The sequence below is a fragment of the Nomascus leucogenys genome, chromosome 11 (genome assembly GCF_006542625.1).
Source record: "Nomascus leucogenys isolate Asia chromosome 11, Asia_NLE_v1, whole genome shotgun sequence".
Lineage (NCBI taxonomy): Eukaryota > Metazoa > Chordata > Mammalia > Primates > Hylobatidae > Nomascus > Nomascus leucogenys.
The window spans coordinates 53826037-53847123 of NC_044391.1; the positions used below are offsets into that span (position 1 = coordinate 53826037).

Consider the following 21087-nt stretch of genomic DNA (forward strand, 5'->3'; position numbering starts at 1 on the left):
ATAGGGGCTGTCAAGAGAGACTATTAGATCTGGGGGACAGGGTTCCTAATTGGAGGGCTGGGCCTCAGTACCACCAGTGTCCACCATGTGGCAGTGCCGCGCCTCTGGACATCAGCTGGCTTGTAGCTGGCTGGAGCTTCCCAGGGACGGGGAAGGGGCAGCTCTGGGGAATGGAGCGATGAGGAGTGCTCCTCAACCTCTCACTCTGGGGACCCTGCCTCCCCCACAAGAGACAGGGACAAGCTGTTTCCTCTGTTCTTTCCCCATCACACTGCCAGAGAAGAGAGGCTGTCTTCAGGATCCACATCACTGCTACCTTTGGTTTTGGACCTCATCGCACAAACACGTGGCAATGGAGCTTGGTGATATACCAGGCTCTTCCTAGAACCTCAGGGCACTATTTGGTGGGGGTGGAGTGGGGTGGGGGTGCACTGAGATGATTAGACCCTCCTGTCCACCCTGCATTTCTCCCCAAGCTCTGAAACACATTCGAGAACTCTGTCCAGTGTTCTCCCCAGCCCCCAGCTCCCATTCTGTTGGTCGGGCTGGTAAATGACAACCCTCTACCCCCTCGCGTCTGGAACATCGGTCAGCAAAGTGGAGGTATCTATCCATGGTGGTGCCTTAGAAGGCTTACCTGTTGGTATCAGTAGGCAGTCAGGGGAAGTGACAAGAAGTGGCTGCAGGAGTCACTGACCCCACCTCTCCCCACCCTCACTGTCAGGTGCCCCCAATTTCCAGCTCTTCCCACCCCCTTGCTGCTGTGCCTGGCCTGGCCCTACCTCCCCACTGACACTTACGTCAGAGCTCAGCTATAAATACGTTCTTAGCATCTTAGTCACTTTTCCCAAGAAGTGCTCCTGGGTTATAAATACCCCAGCCATCTGCCTCACTGCCTGCCCTACCACCAACCTGGTTGGGGGCTGGGGATAGCGACAGGCTTGGGGGTAGGTAAGGAAGTAGAAGACAGGCTTGGGGGTGGATAAGGAAGTAGAAGAAGCGGGAGTGGTTATCTTGCTCAAATGAGAAAAGCCTGAAGGGGTCCAGAGGTAGGAGCTAGGAAGCTCTAGAAGAAAATGTTTGGAAGAAGACAGACCCACTCTCTCCCCTTATTACAAAAGACAGAGCCAAAAAAGAAAGGGAATAATACTGATCCTGTTTTTATTTAAAAGTAGGCTATTTTTTCATCATGGATTTTTTGCATTAATTTTGACTTTAAAGTAATATTGCATTAAAGTCCTATCTTGATTAATAAATTGTTCACCAACCCCTTAAAATTTAGCCCCCCCAGATGAATGACTCACTTTGCTTTACCCCAGTCTTAGCCCTGGGGACTAAGCTGTACTTGGGAAGGAGGTTAGATCTGGGGGTCGGGGGTGTGTTGGGGAGACACCAGAAGGCCTCCTTAGATTCTCCTTAGATGAAGGTCTCCTCAAGTCAAAGGTGGGATAACTTCCATGGGTTGCTCAGGAAGCCCTCAGGCTCAGATTTACAGTCCCCCAGGCAGTCCTTTTCAGACTTTCTCCTCTAGGGTTTCTATTTCAGGGACCTCTTACCCTCATAGGAGGGGGTTATAAACTGAGCAAACACAGACATCACGTTTACCAAAGAACACATGGGTTTTGCGCAAACTCGGCCTTGGGCTGCAGACAATATCGACTTTGTGGTTCAGGACTGTCCAGCCAAAGGGAGGAGATGTGGGGGAGGAAAGGCAAAGGTCTAAAAAAGACCCAGTCTCAGAGCAAATGCCACCCTCTCCTCATCCAGGCCTTCCTCTTCTCCCTGTCCCACTCCAGCAGCCCTTGCCCATTCCAGCTTCCAGGCAGGACTCCTGGGTGGAGCACTGGGGACGGGTGAAAGGAAGGCAAGTCAGAGGTCCTGGCAGCCAGCTCTGAGCGTGCCTCTGCCTCCTACACTTGCGTGCACACAGCTGGTCAGTTTACTGGATGACTAAGCATCGATCTGTCTCATCTTTTGGAGGGATTACAGAGGGAACAGGTAAAGCCTAGGTTTTTATTAGCCATGAGACCTCAAAGATGGTTCTGGAAGGATAGAGGGACGGGGGTGCCTAAGAAAGAAGAGGCATAAAGTGTGAGATGGATACAATAGCTCAGTTCTGAGGAGACCATGTGAAGAGAGAGCAGAGTAGGCAGACTACAGCATAGGCAGGCAGGCTCTGTGTCATCTGGGGTGCCAGTTAGGGCCCTTGTAGGAGATAGAGGACCATTCAGCTGTCTGTTTTTCTTCATCAAGAGAACTTAGTGAAGGAATTATTTACAGAGGTATAGGCAGAGTTAAGGGAACCAGTAAGAGATGTTGAGGCCCCAGGGACTAGCAAGATAGAAAGCCTTTAGGACCCCCTAGTGTTGAAGCAGTTATATCAGAATGTAGGCAGAGCTGGGGCCATGGAAGGGGGTAGCCAGGCTACTAGTGTAGGGACACAGAATAGCCACAGTTACACAGAACCATGGCACCTAGGCAGAGAGGGAACAGGGATAAAAAATGCCCTGACCTCAGCAGGAAGCCAGAGGGCAGGGGAGCTCAGGTGATAGAGCTCAGGCGAGTCAGCCCTTAAGGGCATAGAGAAAGGCAGAGAAGGACAAAAAATGGATGAAGGTATGCAAAGAGAGCTTTAGCAGTTCACCTGGACAACTAAGAAGGAAAGGGGCTCACAACAAAGAGGTGGGTAAGTAAGCCTCTATTTTGGGCAGCAGTGATCTAAACTTTGGTGAATCCAAAGAAGGGGGCTCTCTGGAGATGCACAAAAATCGGGGGAAGGGGCTGTTTCAGCTCATCTTGGAGTGGAGACCATCGAGTAGAAAGGACAGGAAGGCATAGTGGGTTATGGGGTCAATTAAAGGTGAGCTAAGCGTGTCTTTGCCTGGGAACCAGATGGCATCGCTCATGGTTGGAGATGGGTCTGAGTCCCTTGAGTCGGGGTTAAGCATGTGGGGCTAGCGGGATGGACCATGCCCTAGGAAAGAGGGTAGTGGTCAGGAAGATGGCACAGTGACTTGCTTTAGATGAAGGTTTCTTCAAGTCAAAGGTGGGATAATTTCCATAAGATGCTCAGGAAGAGGCAGTCCACATTCTGGACAGAGAATGAGGTCATTCCCTCCTCTCAAGGAAGTGCACTTCTGTAGGGGCGTGTTTTCCCATGCAACCTTGGGCTGCCCATACCACACACAGACTAACTGCACCCACAGGCCTCCACTACCATGTCAGGTATGTCAGTCTTGACAATGTTGCTGTCCCTGTCATAATAGAGCAGAGACAGGGGGCGCCGGGCCGTGGGTACACAGCATGAGCCCCCTCCAGTGGTGCCTGCAGCTGTGTTGGCCTTGAGAAGATTGAGCACTGCAGTGTGAAAGGAGGCAGCAATACCAGGCATGCCTGCTATGTGTAGTGGGCACTGCCCTATGCAGAAGTTCATGGCGTAGCCCTCTGGCTGGATGATCCAGTCGTGCCAGCCAATCTCACGGAAGTCCACAAAAAACTCTTGTCGACAGCACATCCTGGACCCTCCTTGGCAGTCGATGCCTCGTCGGTGAATCCGGTGTTTGCCCCCAACTCTCACCCGGGCTGCCACAAAAGGCCTATGGGCAGCTCCACCCAGGATGACTGAGCTCTGGGCTACCTGGCCTTCAAGTACCAGCTCCAGGGTCAGGTGCCCCTGGCTGCAGGCAGCTTGAGCTTCAGGCCCCAAGAGGAGTTGATGCCAGCCACTGGCATCCACCTCCAGCAGGTACTGAGTAGCCAAGGAGAGGTTGGTGTTATGTGGACCCAGCACAAGGACCCTCACTTTCAAGGTCCAAGTGGTATTGGAAGGGAGCTGCACAAAGAACATGAGACTGGCCTGCTGGACCTCCCTGTCACCAGCAGTTCTATCAGAGGAGAAGTGAAAATCAAGACGAGTCTGGTTGATGGTGGACAGGCCTGTGGACATAAGAAGCCCCAGTCATTGCGGCCTTCTGAGTGTCAATTCTACCAACTATTTCTCTATACTCAGCATTCTTGAGTTGTCTATAGCACTTGGCATTTGCTACAGTTTAAACATGTCCTCCAAAGTTCATGTGCTGGAAATTGGACCCCCAATGCAGTGGTGTTGGGAAGTGGGGCCTAATGGGAGGTGTTTGGGTCATGGGAACACCACCTTCATGAATGGATTAATGCCCTTATCTTGGGAATGGGTACCTTATAAAAGGATAAGTTTAATTCTCAGCCCCACCCTCTCTTTGCCCTTCTGCCATGGAATAACACAGCAAGAAGCAAGAAGGCCCTCACCAGATGCCAGCCCCTTGATCTTGGACTTACCAGCCACCAGAACCATGAGTTAATACGTTTCTGCTCATTATAAATGACCTAGTCTGTGGTATTCTGTTATACCAGCACAAAATGGACTAAGACAGCACTGCTGACAATCCTTTCGTTCCTGAAAATCTTTTCTCTCTTGGCTTCCGTGACACAACTCTTGTTATAATTCTTCCCTGGTTTTCTTTGCTGGCTTTTCTTTCTCTGACCATCCCTTTAATATCAGAGTTTTCCAAGGTCTGTCTTGGACTTTCATTTCCTTCTAGTCTACATTAAGGGAGCTCTTAATTAGACTCATGGTCAAGCAACACAATTTTTTTTTTTTTAAGACGGAGTCTCATTCTGTCACTTAGGCTGGAGTGCAGTGGCATGATCTTGGCTCACTGCAACCTCTGCCTCCTGGGTTCAAGTGATTCTTCTGCCTCAGCCTTCCAAGTAGCTGGGATTACAGGTGCCTGCCACCACTCCCGGTTAATTTTTGTATTTTTAGTAGAGACGGGGTTTCACCATGTTGGCCAGGCTGGTCTTGAACTCCTGACCTTGTGATCCACTCGCCTCGGTCTCCCAAAGTGCTGGGATTACCGGCGTGAGCCACCACGCCTAGCCAAGCACACAATTTTTATGTTGGTGATTCCCAAATCTGTATGCCTAGACCAGACCATTTTGCATATTTGGACCAGACATATAGATTTGGAAATCACCAAGCTTCAGGCCTAGATTTCTAACTACTTACTTTTGTCACATGAATGTCCTGGCAGCACATTAAAATCAATTTGTCCCAGAGCTGGGTGCAGTAGTGCATGCCTGTAATCCCAGCTACTTGGGAGACTGAGGCAACATGCCCAAGACAAGCCCGGGCAACATGGCAAGACCCCATCTTATAAATACATATGTGTGTGCGTATGTGTGTGTATATATATGTATCTATGTGTATACATGTGTGCGTACACATATACAAACACAAACACACACACGTATATTATATACATATATATGTATTTTATATATATATATATATTTTATTTTTTTGAGACAGAATTTTGTTCCTGTTGCCCAGGCTGGAGTGCAATGGCGCAATCTCAGCTCACTGCAACCTCCGCCTCTCGGGTTCAAGCAATTCTCCTGCCTCAGCCTCCCAAGTAGCTGCACCCAGCTAATTTTGTATTTTTAGTAGAGACAGGGTTTCTCCATGTTGGTCAGGCTGGTCTGGAACTCCTGACCTCAAGTGATTCGCCCCGCTCAGCCTCCCAAAGTGCTGGGATTACAGGCGTAAGCCACCGCGCCTGGCCTATATATTTTTTTTAATCAATTTTTTTCAACCTGAAAAATCATTACTTTCCTTCCTATATACCCCCTTTTCATTCTTGGTGGTGCCACTACCCTCTTTATCACCTGTAAAAACTCTATGATCAGCCGGGCCTGGTGATTCACGTCTGTAATCCCAGCACTTTGGGAGGCTGAGGCAGGTGGATCACCTTAGGTCAGGAGTTTGAGACAAGCCTGGCCAACATGGTGAAACCCCATATCTACTAAAAATACAAAAATTAGCCAGGCGTGGTGGTGGGCGCCTGTAATCCCAGCTACTTGGGAGGCTGAGGCAGGAGAATCGCTTGAACTCGGGAGGCAGAGGTTGCAATGAGCCAAGACCACACCATTGCACTCCATCCTGAGTGACAGAGCGAGGCTCCGCCTCAAAAAAAGAAAAAAAAAACAACTATGATTCTTTCTTTACTCCCCATATACCTTGTCTCACCAGAATGGTTCTAATGCCTGTGTATTTTTTTATATCCCTATTACTACTGCCCAGTTTCCTCTTATCATCCCTCACCTTCCTTACTGAACATCTTAGTTGGGTTTCTATTCCCTCTGCTCTACTACAATTGCACACGTCAAGATCACCAACACCTTCCACAAAACAAATCTATCCATTTGTATTCATCTTACTTGACCATTAAGCAGTGTTTGACACAGTTAACCACTCCCTCCTTCTTCCATATTTTCTTCTCTTGGCTTTTATAACACTGGCCACTCTATCTTTTTCTCCTCTATTGACAGCTCCTCTTTGTCGGCCCAACCTTTAAATGTTGGAAGTCAGGCCAGGTGTGGTGGCTCACACCTGTAATCCCAGAACTTTGGGAGACTGAGGTGGATAGATTGCTTGAGTCCAGGAGTTTGAGATCAGTGAGATCAGCCTGGACAACTTGGCAAAACCCTGTCTCTACAAAAATTACAAAATTACCCAGGCGTAGTAGTGTACACCTGTAGTTCCAGCTACTACAGAGGGCTAAGGTGGAAGGATTGCTTGACCCTGGGAGATCAAGGCTATAGTGAGACATCAATGCACCACTGCACTCCAGGCTGGGCAACAAAGTGAGACTGTGTCTCAAATAAATAAATAAATAAATAAATAAAGTCCTAAGCTCCCTTCTCTTCTCTATCTATACCCTCTCCCAGAATGATCATCCATTCCATGGCTTTCAATTCCATCTATATGCTGATGACTTCCAAATATATATCTCTGGTCCTGACCTCTCCCTGAGCCCCAGCCTTGTATGTCCAAGTGCCTATCTGATATTTGACTTGGACATCCAATGATATTGCAATCTCTTCTTTTTTTAATTAAAAAAAATTTTTTAGGCCAGGTGTGGTGGCTCACACCTGTAATCCCAGCACTTTGGGAGGCCGAGGCGGGTGGATCAGTTGAGGTCAGGAGTTCGAGACCAGCCTGGCCAACATGGTGAAACCCTGTCTCTACTAAAATTACAAAAAATCAGCCAGGCATGTTGGCATATGCCTGTAATCCCAGCTACTCAGGAGGCTGAGGCAGGAGAATTGCTTGAACCCAGGAGGCGGAGGTTGCAGTGAGCTGACATCGCGCCACTGCACTCCACCCTGGGTAACAGAGCGAGACTCTGTCTCAAAAAAAAAAAAAAAACCCACAAAAATTTAGCCAGGCATGGTGTGGGCACCTGTAATCCCAGCTACTTGGGAGGCTGAGGCAGGAGAATCACTTGAACCTGGGAGGCAGAGGTTGCAGTGAGCCGAGATTGTACCATTGCACTCTAGCCTGGACGACAGAGCAAGATTCTGTCTCCAAAAAAAAAAAAAAAAAAAAATTTACATGGAGATGGAGATGGAGGGGGGGTCTCACTATGTTACCCAGCAGACTGGTCTTGAACTCCTGGCCTTAAGTGATCCTCTCACCTTGGCCTTCCAAAGTGCTGAGATCACAGGCATGAGTCAATGTGCCCAGCCTCAATCCTGTACAAGGAAGTCTAAATGTATCCCCCCAATCCAAACCTGTTCCTTCTCCAAACTTCTCCTCTGTAAACGCATTGCTTAAGGCAAAATCTTGATTGTGTTTATCCTCTACTTTGAAATTATCTGAAAGTTTTATCAACTCTACTTCTAATTCCTAATATAATTTCACTTCTCCCCACTTCCTCTACTACACATTAGTCCAACTCACAACCATCTTTTTAACTATAGCTTTCGTTCACTCAAGTGATTCACTCTTGCCCTCCAAACCATTCTCCAAATATCAGCCAGTGATCTTTTTATAAATCTGATTAGTTTTATCTTCTCAGCTTAAAACACTTCAAAGTCTTCCCCTTGCTCTTTGGATAAAATCTAAACTCCTTGAAATAGAAAACTTGTTTGACACTTTACTACACCCTACCTATACTGGCCTTTTTCTGTTCCTCAAATTCACCAAACATAAAGCTATCTCATAGCCTTTACACTTGCTAGTCCCTTTCCCTGGAACATCTTTCCAAGATCTTTGAATGACTGACTTCTTTTTGGCATTCAGCTCAGATGTCTCCTCCTCAGAGAGGCTTCAGGCTTCCTTCCTAATCTATCTAAAGGAGGCTTCAGCCAGGCGTGGTGGCACATGCCTGTAATCGCAGCACTACGGGAGGTCAAGGTGGTAGGACTGCTTGAGGCCAGGAGTTTGAGACCAACTGGGCAACATAGTGAGACCCTGTCTCTTCAATAAGTAAAAAAAATATAAATAAATAAAAAATAGCTGGGCATGGAGGAACACACCTGTAATCCCAGCCACTCGGGAGAATCACTTGAGCCCAGGAGGTCAAAGCTGCAATGAGCCAAGATCATGCCACTGCACTCTAGCCTGGGCAACAGAGCGAGACTGTCTCAAAAATGAAATAAAATAGAATAAAATGTAATAAAATAAAATAAAATAAGAATAGCCTTCAATCCTGCCTCCATCTCTCTAATATATCATCCTGCTTAATTGTTTGTATAGCCATTATCATGTTATTATGGTCTATGATCAGTGTGTGTTTTTTTTTTTTTTTTTTTTTTCTGAGACAGAGTCTTGCTCTGTCACCCAGGCTAGATTGCAGTGGTACGATCTTGGCACACTGCAACTTCCACCTACCCGATTCAAGCATTGAACCTGAGTAGCTGGGATTACAGGCATGCACCAGCACGCCCTGCTAATTTTTGTATTTTTAGTAGAGACGGGGTTTCACCATGTTGGCCAGGCCACTCCGGAACTCCTGACCTTGTGATCCTCCTGCCTCGGGCTCCCAAAGTGCTAGGATTACAGGGGTGAGCCACCAAGCCCAGTCCAGTGTGATTCTTCATTCATTTGTTTACTACGTATTTCTCCTACCCCTCCTTCTTCCCTGCAGCTAGAATGTAAGCTCCATGAAAACAGCAGTTGTGCCCGTATGGTTCACCATTGTATCCTTAGTACTTGGTATTTAGTAAGCACTCAATAAACACTTGTTGAGACCAAGCGTGGTGGCTCACACCTGTAATACCTGCACTTTGGGAGGCCGAGATGGGAGGATCACCTGAGGTCATGAGGTCATGAATTTGAGATCAGCCTGGCCAACATGGTGAAACCCCTTTTCTACTAAACATACAAAAATTAGCCGAGTGTGGTGGCATGCACTTGTAGTCCCAGCTACTCAGGAGGCTGAGGCAGGAGAATTGCTTGAACTCGGGAGGCAAAGGTTGCAGTGAGCAGAGATCATGCCACTGCACTCCAGCCTGGGTGACAGAGCCAGACTCTGTCTCAAAAACAAACAAACAAACAAACAAACAAACAAAATACTTGTTGAATGATCTTTCATTTATTTAATTATTTTATGTTAACATCAGGATTCTTTTCCCAAAACATGGATGGATCATAAAATTCATGGTCTCAAAAACCTTATTAGTTAATAAAGTCCTAACTCTTTTAGGAAGCAGTTAAATACCCATTGTAATTTGGCCTTAGCTACTTTTTTTTTTTTAAAGTAAAAAATGCTTTATGAGGCCCGGCGCGGTGGCTCATGCCTGTAATCCCAGCACTTTGAGAGGCCGAGGTGGGCAGATCACCTGAGGTCGGGAGTTCGAGACAAGCCTGAACAACATGGAGAAACCCCATCTCTACTAAAAATACAAAATTAGCCAGGCGTGGTGGCACATGCCTGTAATCCCAGCTACTCAGGAGGCTGAGGCAGGAGAATTGCTTGAACCTGGGAGTCGGGGGTTGTGGTGAGCTGAGATTACGCCATTGCACTCCAGCCCGGGCAACAAGAGCGAAACTCTGTCTCAAAAAAAGAAAAAAAAAATTAGCTGGGCATGGTGGCACGCCCCTGTAGTCCCAGCTACTCAGGAAGCTGAGGCAGGAGAATCACTTGAACCCAGGAGGCGGAGGTTGCAGTGAGCCGAGGTCGCACCACTGCACTCCAGCCTGGCGACAGAGCAAGACTCCATCTCAAAAAAACAAAACAAAACAAAACAAAAAACAAAAAGAGTGCTTTATTATGGGAATGGAACTGATACTCTCATGGGCTCAAAAAGGCAGGATATGAAGTTCAACTAGGCTTCATGTAAATTGGAAAGTCAGGAATAGGGTTCTTTTTTTTTTTTTGGAGACGGAGTCTCACTCTTGTCTCCTGGGCTGGAGTGCAGTGGCGCAATCTCGGCTCACTGCAACTTCAGCCTCCCAGGTTCAAGCAATTCTCCTGCCTCTGCCTCCTGAGTAGGTGGGATTAGAGACACCCGCCACCATGCCCAGCTAATTTTTGTATTTTTAGTAGTGACGGGGTTTCCCCATGTTGGCCAGGCTGGTCTTGAACTCCTGACCTTAGGTGATCTGCCCACCTCAGCCTCCCAAAGTGCCGGGATTACAGGTGTGAGTCAACGCGACCAGCAGGAACAAGGCTGCTCTTGACAGCTCTCAGAGCCAACAAGATCTCTTTCATCTCTCTCTCTAGATAAGTCAGTTCCACTCTTCTCTCTCTGTGGATCTACTACTTCTGCCTCCTTGTCAGCTTCTTCAGGTCCCAGAGTTGTAGCCCAGGTCCCAAGTCTATAGGACCTTTTGCTCAGCTCCTCCTAAGTGAGCAGATCTTCCAGTGTCCCAATTCCAAAATCCTAAAAGAGTCTGACTGGCCCAACTAATCTTTTTCTTGCTAGGTCACAAAGCACCCTATAGTTAGCGCCTTTTAAGTCACTCCAGTTATGGCAGGCAAACATAAGACCAACAGGGGCTGTAGTAGACTATTACACTGTTGGCCCCAAAGGCCAACACCTCCCAATATTCGTGGCTTTGTGCTGTCCCTTTCCATATTAATGCTGGGCTTCACCATGTGACTTGATTTGGGCAGTGAGACATTAGCAAGCATGGTGTTTATTGAGTACTTACATATTGAGGCATTCCACTCTTGGAAGCCAGCCACAGTGCTTTAAAGGAAGTTGAGCTAGACTACTAAATTATGAGAAGTCATGTGGGGAGAGACTTTGGAGGATTAGAGACCATCTTATATGTTCCAGTCCCATCTGAGTCCCCAACTGAAGTTGCATGGGAGACCTCAGCTACACCACATGGAGCAGAAGAACTGTCCAGATAAGCACAGTCAAACCACAAAATCATGAGAGTGGCTGGGGGCAGTGGCTCATGCTTGTAATCCCAGCACTTTGGGAGGCTGAGGTGGGTGGATCACTTGAAGTCAGGAGTTCAAGACCAGCCTGTCCAACATGGTGAAACCCTGTCTCTACTAAAAATACAAAAAAAGCCAGGCACGGTGGTGGGCACCTATAATCCCAACTACTCGGGAGGCTGAGGGAAGAGAATCTCTTGAACCCTGGAGACGGAGGTTGCAGTGACCCAAGACTGCGCCACTGCACTCCAGCCTGGGCAACAGAGTGAGACTCCATCTAAAAAAAAAAAAAGAATCATGAGAGATAATGAATGTGTTGTTTTAAGCCTCTATGTTTTGGGCTGGTTTGTTATATTGATAAGTAACTGAAACAAAAATTAGTATCAGAAGTGGGGTGCTACCATCACAAAAACCTAAACTATGTTGCGTTGGCTTTTTTTTCTTTTTCCGAGACGGAGTTTTGATCTTATTGCCCAGGCTGGAGTGCAGTGATATTGATCTTGGCTCACTGCAACCTCTGCCTCCTGGGTTCAAGCGATTCTCCTGCCTCAGCCTCCCCAGTAGCTGGGATTACAGGCATGTACCACCACACCCGGCTTTTTTTTTTTTTCAGATGGAATTTCACTCTTGTTGCCCAGGCTGGAGTGCAATGGCATGAACTCAGCTCACTGCAACCTCCACCCTCTGGGTTCAAGCAATTCTCTTGCTGCCTCAGCCTCCTGAGTAGCTGGGATTACAGACATGTGCCACCACACCTGGCTAATTTTTTGTATTTTTAGTAGAGATGGGTTTCTCCATGTTGGTCAGTCTGATCTCGAACTCCTGACCTCAGGTGATCCACCTGCCTTGGCCTCCCAAAGTGCTGGGATTACAGGCGTGAGCCACTGTGCCCCACATGCCCGGCTATTTTTGTATTTTTAGTAGAGATGGGGTTTTTCCATGTTGGTCAGGCTGGTCTCGAACTCCCGACCTCAGGTGATCTGCCTGCCTCAGCCTCCCAAAGTGCTGGGATTACAGGCGTGAGCCACAGCACCCAGCCTTTTTTTTTTTTTTTTTTTTTTTAAAGAAACATCTTGCTATGTTGACCAGGCTGGTCTCAAACTCGCGGCCTCAAGTGATCCTCCCACCCTGGCCTCCCAAAGTGTTGGGATTACAGGCATGAGCCACTGTGCTTGGTCAGTTGCACTGGCTTCGGGAATGAGTGGCAGGCAGAAGTTAGAAGGATAGGGAAGAAACTGTTAGTAAAGGAAGGAAGAACAGTGAGGAAATTGCTATTGGAAGCTGAAGAAAGGGGAACTTGTATTATGTATTGGCTATCACCTGTGGTAACTTAGAAGCCAGGGAAGATATCTAACAAAGTTGTGAATTTAGCTAATGATATTTCCAGGCAGAATGCTGAAAATGCCAATTGGTATATTTTAGTTGCCTAAGATAAGGCATTTCAGGAGAGAGATGAACTAAAAAAGGAACTGTGGCTGGGCGCGGTGGCTAACACCTATAATCCCAGCACTTTGGGAGGCCGAGGCGGGCAGATCACAAGGTCAAGAGATTGAGACTATCCGGGCTAACATGGTGAAAACCCATCTCTACTAAAAATACAAAAATTAGCTGGGTTTGGTGGTGTGCACCTGTAGTCCCAGCTACTCAGGAGGCTGAGGCAGGAGAATCGCTTGAACCCAGGAGGCAGAGGTTGCAGTGTGCCAAAATTGCACCACTGCACTCCAGCCTGGTGACAGAGCAAGACTCCGTCTCAAAAAAAAAAAAAAAAAAAAAAAGGCACTGTTCAATTTTCAAACAGAATTTACAGAAAATATTTCTAAAACGACTTGCTAAATTAAAAAATAGAACCCCTTACTCTATGTTGCTAATTTTTCAGAAAAAAAACAAAACAAAACAAAAAAACTTTCTTCATGTTGTACATGTAGAGGAAAGAAAAGAAAAATAACAACAAAAATTCTTTTTCATTCTTCCTCTCTGACAAAAGGTTCTTAAAGTAAGAAATTACCTCAGGGTAAAAATCAATCCAGGGCATTTCCAGTAATACAGGGACTCAGAGTGAAGATCAAAACAAATAAAGGGTCAGCTATAAAACCTTTTGTTAGCTAGTCATGGGAACACATGCCTATAGCCCCAGCTACTCAGGAGGCTGAAGCAGGAGGATCCCTTGAGGCCAGGAGTTTGAGGCTATAATGCAATATTATTGAGGCTGCAAATAGCCACTATACTCCAGCCTGGGCAACATAGCGAGACCATGTCTAAAACACAAACCAAAAAAATGCTTTGTTTGTTAAGATCTAACTTTTTTTTTTTGAGATCTAAAATTTAAGACGATGTTCTGTCAACCCTCACAACTAGACAAATGCACTTCTAAACATCTTAAAGGTGTCATCCCATGACACAGACTTGTAGCCTAAAGAAGGGTCTGTCTTGATAGAATGTGGTGCCTTCTGTATAACTAAGTAGACTACAATTTATTATTTACAGGGTCCACAGAGTTTTAAAGAGAAGTTTAATACTGAAAGCAGCACCAGTTTGGATTAAAAGGGACAATTCAAAATAGAAAGGGGTCTCTGGGCCCCCAACTCTGGGCAGAAAGTAGGCTGAGAAAACTACTCGGCCACAAACACAGATCATTTCCTATTTAAAAGGAAAGACATCTCAGCAGGTAGAGTGCCAAGGACTGAGAGGGTGGATTTGGAAGTCCAGGAGAGCAGTGGTGAACAATGGGAAATACCAGGGAGCAGAACCAGGCCCTAACTAACCAAGGGAATTCTGGGTTTGGAGTGGACCTAGATATTTGCCTGGCTGAATATAAGAAGTTTTATAGCAGGGAGCAGTGGCTCACGCTTGTAATCCCAGCACTTTGGGAGGCCGAGGCGGGCGGATCACGAGGTCAGGAGATCGAGACCACGGTGAAACCCCGTCTCTACTAAAAATACAAAAAAATTAGCCGGGCGTGGTGGCGGGCGCCTGTAGTCCCAGCTGCTCGGAGAGGCTGAGGCAGGAGAAGGGCGTGAACCCGGGAGGCGGAGCTTGCAGTGAGCCGAGACTGCGCCACTGCACTCCAGCCTGGGCGACAGAGCGAGACTCTGTCTCAAAAAAAAAAAAAAAAAAAAAAGAAGTTTTATGGATCAGTGACTGCTCTGTGTCTCCTATTCTCCCATACCCCATTTTGAACAGGAGTATCTGTTATGTTTATCCTGTCCCTGTCTCCTCGGCATTGTATGTTAGGTGCGTGGGAGGCAGAGAACTTGTATTTTTAGGACACAGACAGTGGTATGCTGGTAAATGTTTAATAACTGGTCTCCAGGGAAAAAAATCAAAAGCCCTGATTTGTAGTCTTTGTCAATTTCTATAGTATAAATTCTCCCACCATGGCTGATTTCAAGCTGCTAATGTGACATCACTGAATGCTGAGTTGGGAGAAGATGTTCACAATCAGCTTTCATAAGTCAGAATAAGCCAGTGCTAGGACACCACTGAAGGCCCCTGCACCTGAAGAAATGTACCAGAAGAGCCTCACCTGTATTTGCACCTAATTCAGGTGATGAGATGCTGTACTTCAGCCTGATCCTGATGCCATAAAGGGATGAAAGTTTGATGTGGGTAGCTGGGAGGGGATGACTGTATTTTGCTTGCGGGAGAGATATAAATTGTTAGGGGTCAGAGGGCAGACTTTAGTAGGCTGCTAGATTGGTAGTCCCCAATAAACACTACCTCATGGATTTCATGCCTTCGTCTAGTTCCATCTCACAGTGATTGATTCTAGGCTTGGCTACAATGACTTGCTTTGTCAATAGGACATTAGCAAGCAGGGTGTATGTAGAAGTTTGAGAATAATTTACACATTGAAATTATCCTCTTGGAATCTAGCCACCGTTCTCTAAAGAAACTTGGGATAGACCATTGAATGATAAGAGGCTTCATGGAGAGAGGCTGCTACATTCCCTCAAAATTCATATGTTGAAATCCTAACCCCCATGTGATCGTATTAGGAAGTGGAGCCTTTGGGAGGTGATTAAGTAATGAGGGTGGAGCCCTCATTAATAGGATTAGTGCCTTTATAAAAGATTTCCAGAGAGCTGCCTTGTCCCTTTCCTCCATGGGCAGGCACTAAGTCTACTCTCTAGTTCCTGCTCCCTCCCACTTTAACATTCAAAGTACTTTACCTGTATTAGCCCATTTAATTCTCTCAACTATCCTCTTATTATCCCCATTTAACAAATGAGAAAACTATTAACCACTAGGTCAAATAATAATGGCTAATAAATGGCTGAGCAAGAATCTGAGCCCAGGCTATCTAGCTCCAGTTCAAGCGGGGTCTTGAAACAGGCGGGGGCAGGTGCAGTGGCTCACGCCTGTAATCCTAGCACTTTGGGAGGCCGAGGCGAGCAGATCACTCGGGGTCAGGAGTTCGAGACCAGCCTGGCCAACATGGTGAAACCCCGTGTCTACGAAAAATACAAAAATTAGCCGGGTTTAGTGGCGTTCACCTATAGTCCCAGATACTTGGGAGGCTGAGGCAGGAGAATGGCTTGAACCCGGGAGGCGGGGGTTGCAGGGAGCTGAGACTGTGCCACTGCGCTCCAACCTGGGCAACAGAATGAGACTCCATCTCAAACAAACAAACAAACAAACAAACAAAAAAACGAGGGAATGAGGGGCCAGAAATGGGAAGGGTCTTCTAGACCTAAGAAAGAGCTTGGAAAGGGCTCAATTGGCATTTTCTTTCTTTCTTTTTTTTTTTTGAGACAGAGTCTCGCTCTTTCACCCAGGCTGGAGTGCAGTGGCGCGATCTCGGCTCACTGCAGGCTCCGCCTCCTGGGTTCACGCCATTCTCCTGCCTCAGCCTCCCGAGTAGCTGGGACTACAGGTGCCCGCCACCACGCCCGGCTAATTTTTTGTATTTTTTTTAGTGGAGACGGGGTTTCACCGTGTTAGCCAGGATGGTCTCGATCTCCTGACCTCGTGATCCGCCCACCTCAGCCTCCCAAAGTGCTGGGATTACAGGCGTGAGCCACCGCGCCCGGCCACTTTCTTTCTTTTTTTGAGACGGAGTGTCACTCTGTTCCCCAGGCTGGAGTGCAGCGGCGCAATCTCGGCTCACTGCAAGCTCTGCCTCCAGGGTCCACGCCATTCTCCTGCCTCAGCCTCCAGAGTAGCTGGGACTACAGGTGCCCGCCACCATGCCCAGCTAATTTTTTTGAGTGTTTTTAGTAGAGACGGGGTTTTACCATGTTAGCCAGGATGGTCTCGATCTCCTGACTTTGTGATCTGCGCGACTCGGCCTCCCAAATTGCTAGGATTACAGGCGTGAGCCACTGTGCCCGGCCTTCAATTTGCATTTTCTAGAGTCCTGGCTTAGAATTTCTGATCTGCTCACTATATACTCCAACTATTCCCCTGTCTATGGAAGTAACTATCTCTCCACCTTGTCCTCTATCTTTTATCCATCTTTCTTTAATTAATTAATTTTAGAGATGGGGGTCTCACTCTGTTGCCCAGGCTGAAGGGCAGTGGTGCAAACAGCTCAGTGCAGTCTCAAACTCCTGGGCTCAATGATCCTCCATCTCAGCCTCCCAAATAGCTGGGACTGCAGGTGCACTCCACTGCACCCAGCTGTTTTTAGCCCAAGGATGGTGGCTCATGTCTGTAATCTTAGCATTTTGCGAGGCTGAGGCGAGTGGATTGCTTGAGCCCAAAAGTTCAAGACCAACCTGGGCAACATGATGAAATCCTGTCTCTATAAAAAAAATATACGCGCCGGGCGCGGTGGCTCACGCTTGTAATCCCAGCACTTTGGGAGGCCGGGGCGGGCGGATCACAAGGTCAGGAGATCGAGACCACGGTGAAACCCCGTCTCTACTAAAAATACAAAAAATTAGCCGGGCGTGGTGGCGGGCGCCTGTAGTCCCAGCTACTCGGAGAGGCTGAGGCAGGAGAATGGTGTGAACCCGGGAGGCGGAGCTTGCAGTGAGCCGAGATCACGCCACTGCACTCCATCCAGCCTGGGTGATAGAGCGAGACTCCGTCTCAAAAAAAAAAAAAAAAAAAAAAAAAAAAAAATATACGCTGGGCGCGGTGGCTCACGCCTGTAATCCCAGCACTTTGGGAGGGTGAGGCAGGCGGATCACAAGGTCAGGAGATCGAGATTATCCTGGCTAACACGGTGAAACCCTGTCTCTACTAAAAATACATAAAAAGTAGCCAGGCGTGGTGGTGGGCGCCTGTAGTCCCAGCTACTCGGGAGGCTGAGGCAGGAGAATGGCGTGAACCCAGGAGGTGGAGCTTGCAGTGAGCCAAGATCGCGCCACTGCACTCCAGCCTGGGCGACAAAGCGAGACTCCATCTCAAAAAATAAAATAAAATAAAAAATAAAAAAATTAGCCAGGCATGATGGTGCATACCTGCAGTCTCAGCTACTTGGGAGGCTGAGGTGGGAGGATCACCTGAGCTTGAGCCTGGGAGGTTGAGGCTGCAATGAGCTGTGATCATACCACTGCATTCCAGCCTGGGTGACAGAGGAAGACTCTGTCTCAAAAAAAAAAAAAAAAAAAAAAGAAAAAGAAAAGGCCGGGCACAGTGGCTCACACTTGTAATCCCAGCACTTTGGGAGGCCGAGGCGGGCGGATCACGAGGTCAGGAGCTCGAGACCAGCGTGGCCAACATAGTGAAACCCCGTCTCTACTAAAAATACAAAAATTAGCCGGGTATGGTGACACACGCCTGTAGTCCCAGCTACTCGGGAGGCTGAGGTGGGAGAACTGCTTGAACCCAGGTGGCAGAGGTTGCAGTGACCTGAGACCATGCCATTGCACTCCAGCCTGGGTGACACAGTGAGACTCTATTTCAAAAAAAAAAAAAAAAAGGTTTTTAAAAAAGAGACAGGGTTGCCGGGTGCGGTGGCTCACGCCTGTAATCCCAGCACTTTGGGAGGCTGAGGCGGGAGGATCATGCGGTCAGGAGTTTGAGATCAGCTTGGGCAACACGGTGAAACCCAGTCTCTACTAAAAATACAAAAATTAGCCGGGTGTGGTGGCGGGTACCTGTAATCCTAGCTACTCAAGAGGCTGGGGCAGGAGAATTGCTTGAACCCAGGAGGTGGAGGTTGCAGTGAGCAGAGATCACGCCATTGCACTCCCGCCTGGGTGACAGAGCAAGACTCTGTCTCAGGAAAAAAAAAAAAAGGGTCTTAGCTACGTTGCTCAGGCTGGTCTCGAACTCCTGGCTTCAAGTGATCCTCCTGCCTTCTGAGTAGCTGGGATTACAGGCACAAGCCACTGTGCCCAGCCCCTTTATCCATCTTTCTGAGTCCCATTTTGATCCTGTTCTCTGTGATATGGGGACCTGAGGTATATATGGGAACATGACATATGGTGAGGTATTGTAGTCCTGGTGTTTTATTTTTTCTTCTTTTACTCAAATGAGGCATCTGGAGGAGAGGGGAAGGGAGGGGCTACATCGTGGGGCCAGAGAAAGGAGAGACTCCCCACCTCCCAGTCGCTGTGTGCAGGCCCAGGAAGTGGATGGGCTCACACCACAGCCTGTGGGTTTGTGGGGCCTGCAGAGAAAGGAGCCAGAGGAGATGACGGCAGCCAATCTCAAAAGAAGTGAAATTTACCAGCTTTCCAGCTGCCTATTGGTCAGGTCTGAGCTACCAGAGTGACCCCAGGGGGATGTGGGGGTTGTGGGGACACCTGGGATAAGGAGATTACAGCCTGTGGGAAGCAGGGGTTGGATGGTTTTTGGGGAAGGAGTCAGAGGTAAGGCTAGTGAGGAAACTTTTCCTTTCCTTGAGGGGTCAAGTTCTGGGGAAGAGCTACAGATCAGGAACCCACCTGTCTCGGCAAAGCTGATGATTTCACATTCCTGTTCCCCGTTGTCCTCCGGAAGTGCCCCCTGTGGGACCCCGTGGAGGCGCTGCAGTGCAGTCCTCAAAGCAGCTCTGGACACAGGGCGATTCAGTGTTGGGCGCTGGGTGAGGTGCAGCTTGTCCAAGATGCTTCTCTTGGCCAGATCAAGAAGCAGCTCCCGCTGGCTCTCCAGTTCCAAGGTGGGCCCCCCACATGCTGGACACTGACCGCCAGCTCTGGGAGTGGCCACTGTGGTTGGAGCCAGGAGGAGAAAGGCCAGAAGCAATGAGGAGGTCATTGCTGGGGAAGGCCCTTCTTGAGCAATACAGACTCAGGGCTCAGGGTCTCAACAGCTGTGGTCTCAACTCTGTCCTGGCTGCCAGAGGCCCTGGAAGAAGTGTGCGTCCAGTTGGCATGGCTCCTTGTTGCAGGGGACAGAGCAGCAGCCAAACATCTGACTTGAAAATGAAGCCAGTTACAGGTGGAACTTGGCAGAATCTGCCAACGCATAGTCAGTGAAAGTACAGAGTGGGGGACGTGAGGAGAGGTTGGTTTGTTTAGGGAAAGACATGTCCCTGGGCCAATGTTGGGAGACAGTTGTTATCCATGTGAGCTGCCAGGCCTGGGGACAAAGGTGAGAGATTAAATTCCTCCTCAGATCTCTACCCTTGCTGGGAATCCTGGGGATGGGGGAAAGGGACAGATCACAGGTTTTGGGAAAGAATGTTAAAGGGAGACTCTCAAACAAGAAGGGGTCATTGGCAAGGCACTTTAGCTCACTGTCATACATGAACAATTGAGAGTTGCATTCTTTTTTGCCTGGTGTTTCTCAAAGCCCATCCCCATCCCTCCATCCTCCCTCCCTGGGGTTCTCAATCTAGTCTTATTTGTTAGCCCTGGTTGAGTTTTGCCCAAGAGGTCTCAAAACCATGAAGTCTGAAGGTTAAGGGAAGGGAGGCACAGTGTTCTAGCCATGTCTTCGATGCTCTCAGAGGGAACTCTTAAGGGGGGTAAAGGGCTTGAGTTCCAGATTTGCTCACCCTTTGGGGTTTTTTTCTGTCTTGGAAAAGAAGTTTTGAGATTCCCTTTTTTTTTTTCTTTTGAGATGGAGTCTCGCTCTGTCGCCCAGGCTGGAGTGCAGTGGCGTAATTTCAGCTCACTGCAACCTCTGCCTCCCGGGTTCAAGCAGTTCTCCTGCCTCAGCCTCCTGGGTAGCTGGGATTACAGGTGCGTGCCACCATGCCTGGTTAATTTTTGTATTTTTAGTAGAGACGGGGTTTCACCATGTTGGTCAGGCTGGTCTCGAACTCCTGACCTCGTGATCCGCCCGCCTCGGCCTCCCAACATGCTGGGATTACAGGCGTGAGCCACTGTGCCCGGCCAGGAGTATAGGTTTTAAATCCAGGTATTCTTGGTTGTTGTCCTTCAGTTCTTGCACTTGTCTCAGAAACATTTCAGGCTTTCATTCTGTGTCAGGGCACTGAGAAAATAAAACAATTTTCATCTGGGAAATGCAAGTCTTTTACGATTATCAGGCTCAGAGAGACATTAAAATGAGACAGCAGACCAGGCACGGTGGCTCAAGCCTATAATCCCAGCACTTTAGGAGGCCAAAGCGGGCAAATCATTTAAACTCACGAGTTCAAGACCAGCCTGGGCAACATAGCCAGACCCTATCCGTACTAAAATAAAAAATAAATAAATAAAATAAAATTTAAAAAAAGCTGGGAGTGGTGGTGTGTGTCTGTAGTCCCAGCTATTCAGGAGGCTGAGACTGGAGGATCATTTGAGCCCAGGAGGTGGAAGGTGCAGTGAGCTGTAATTGTACTGCTGCACACCTGCCTGGGAAATAGAGTGAGAGCATGTCTCAAAAAAAAAATAAAAAATGAATAAATAAAATGAGACGGCAGTCATGTCCTACTCCCTGCTTTTGAGCTATGTATTCATCTCTTTTTTTTTTTTTTTTTTTGAGACGGAGTCTCGCTCTGTCGCCCAGGCTGGAGTGCAGTGGCGCAATCTCG

At 47.9% G+C, this 21087-nt stretch overlaps 1 protein-coding gene across 1 annotated transcript; it reads right to left on the reverse strand.

The window, feature by feature from the left end:
* Window positions 1-1144: 1144 nt before the first annotated feature.
* INHBC (inhibin subunit beta C) lies at window positions 1145-19536 on the reverse strand. Its single transcript, XM_003252773.3, has 2 exons — window positions 19052-19536; window positions 1145-3936 (listed from the first exon to the last, which is right to left on the reverse strand). Exons 1-2 carry the CDS (start codon window positions 19362-19364, stop codon window positions 3191-3193), a joined length of 1059 nt encoding a protein of 352 aa, XP_003252821.1. The 5' UTR covers window positions 19365-19536; the 3' UTR covers window positions 1145-3190.
* Window positions 19537-21087: the final 1551 nt, after the last annotated feature.

Excerpts from the sequence above, each read along its gene's own strand:
- INHBC (XM_003252773.3), bottom strand. The coding sequence starts at position 19,364 with ATGACCTCCTCATTGCTTCTGGCCTTTCTCCTCCTGGCTCCAACCACA. Across the intron at positions 3,937-19,051 it reads CATCAGCTTTGCCGAGACAG|GCCTGTCCACCATCAACCAG; the intron begins GTGGGTTCCTGA and ends TTATGTCCACAG.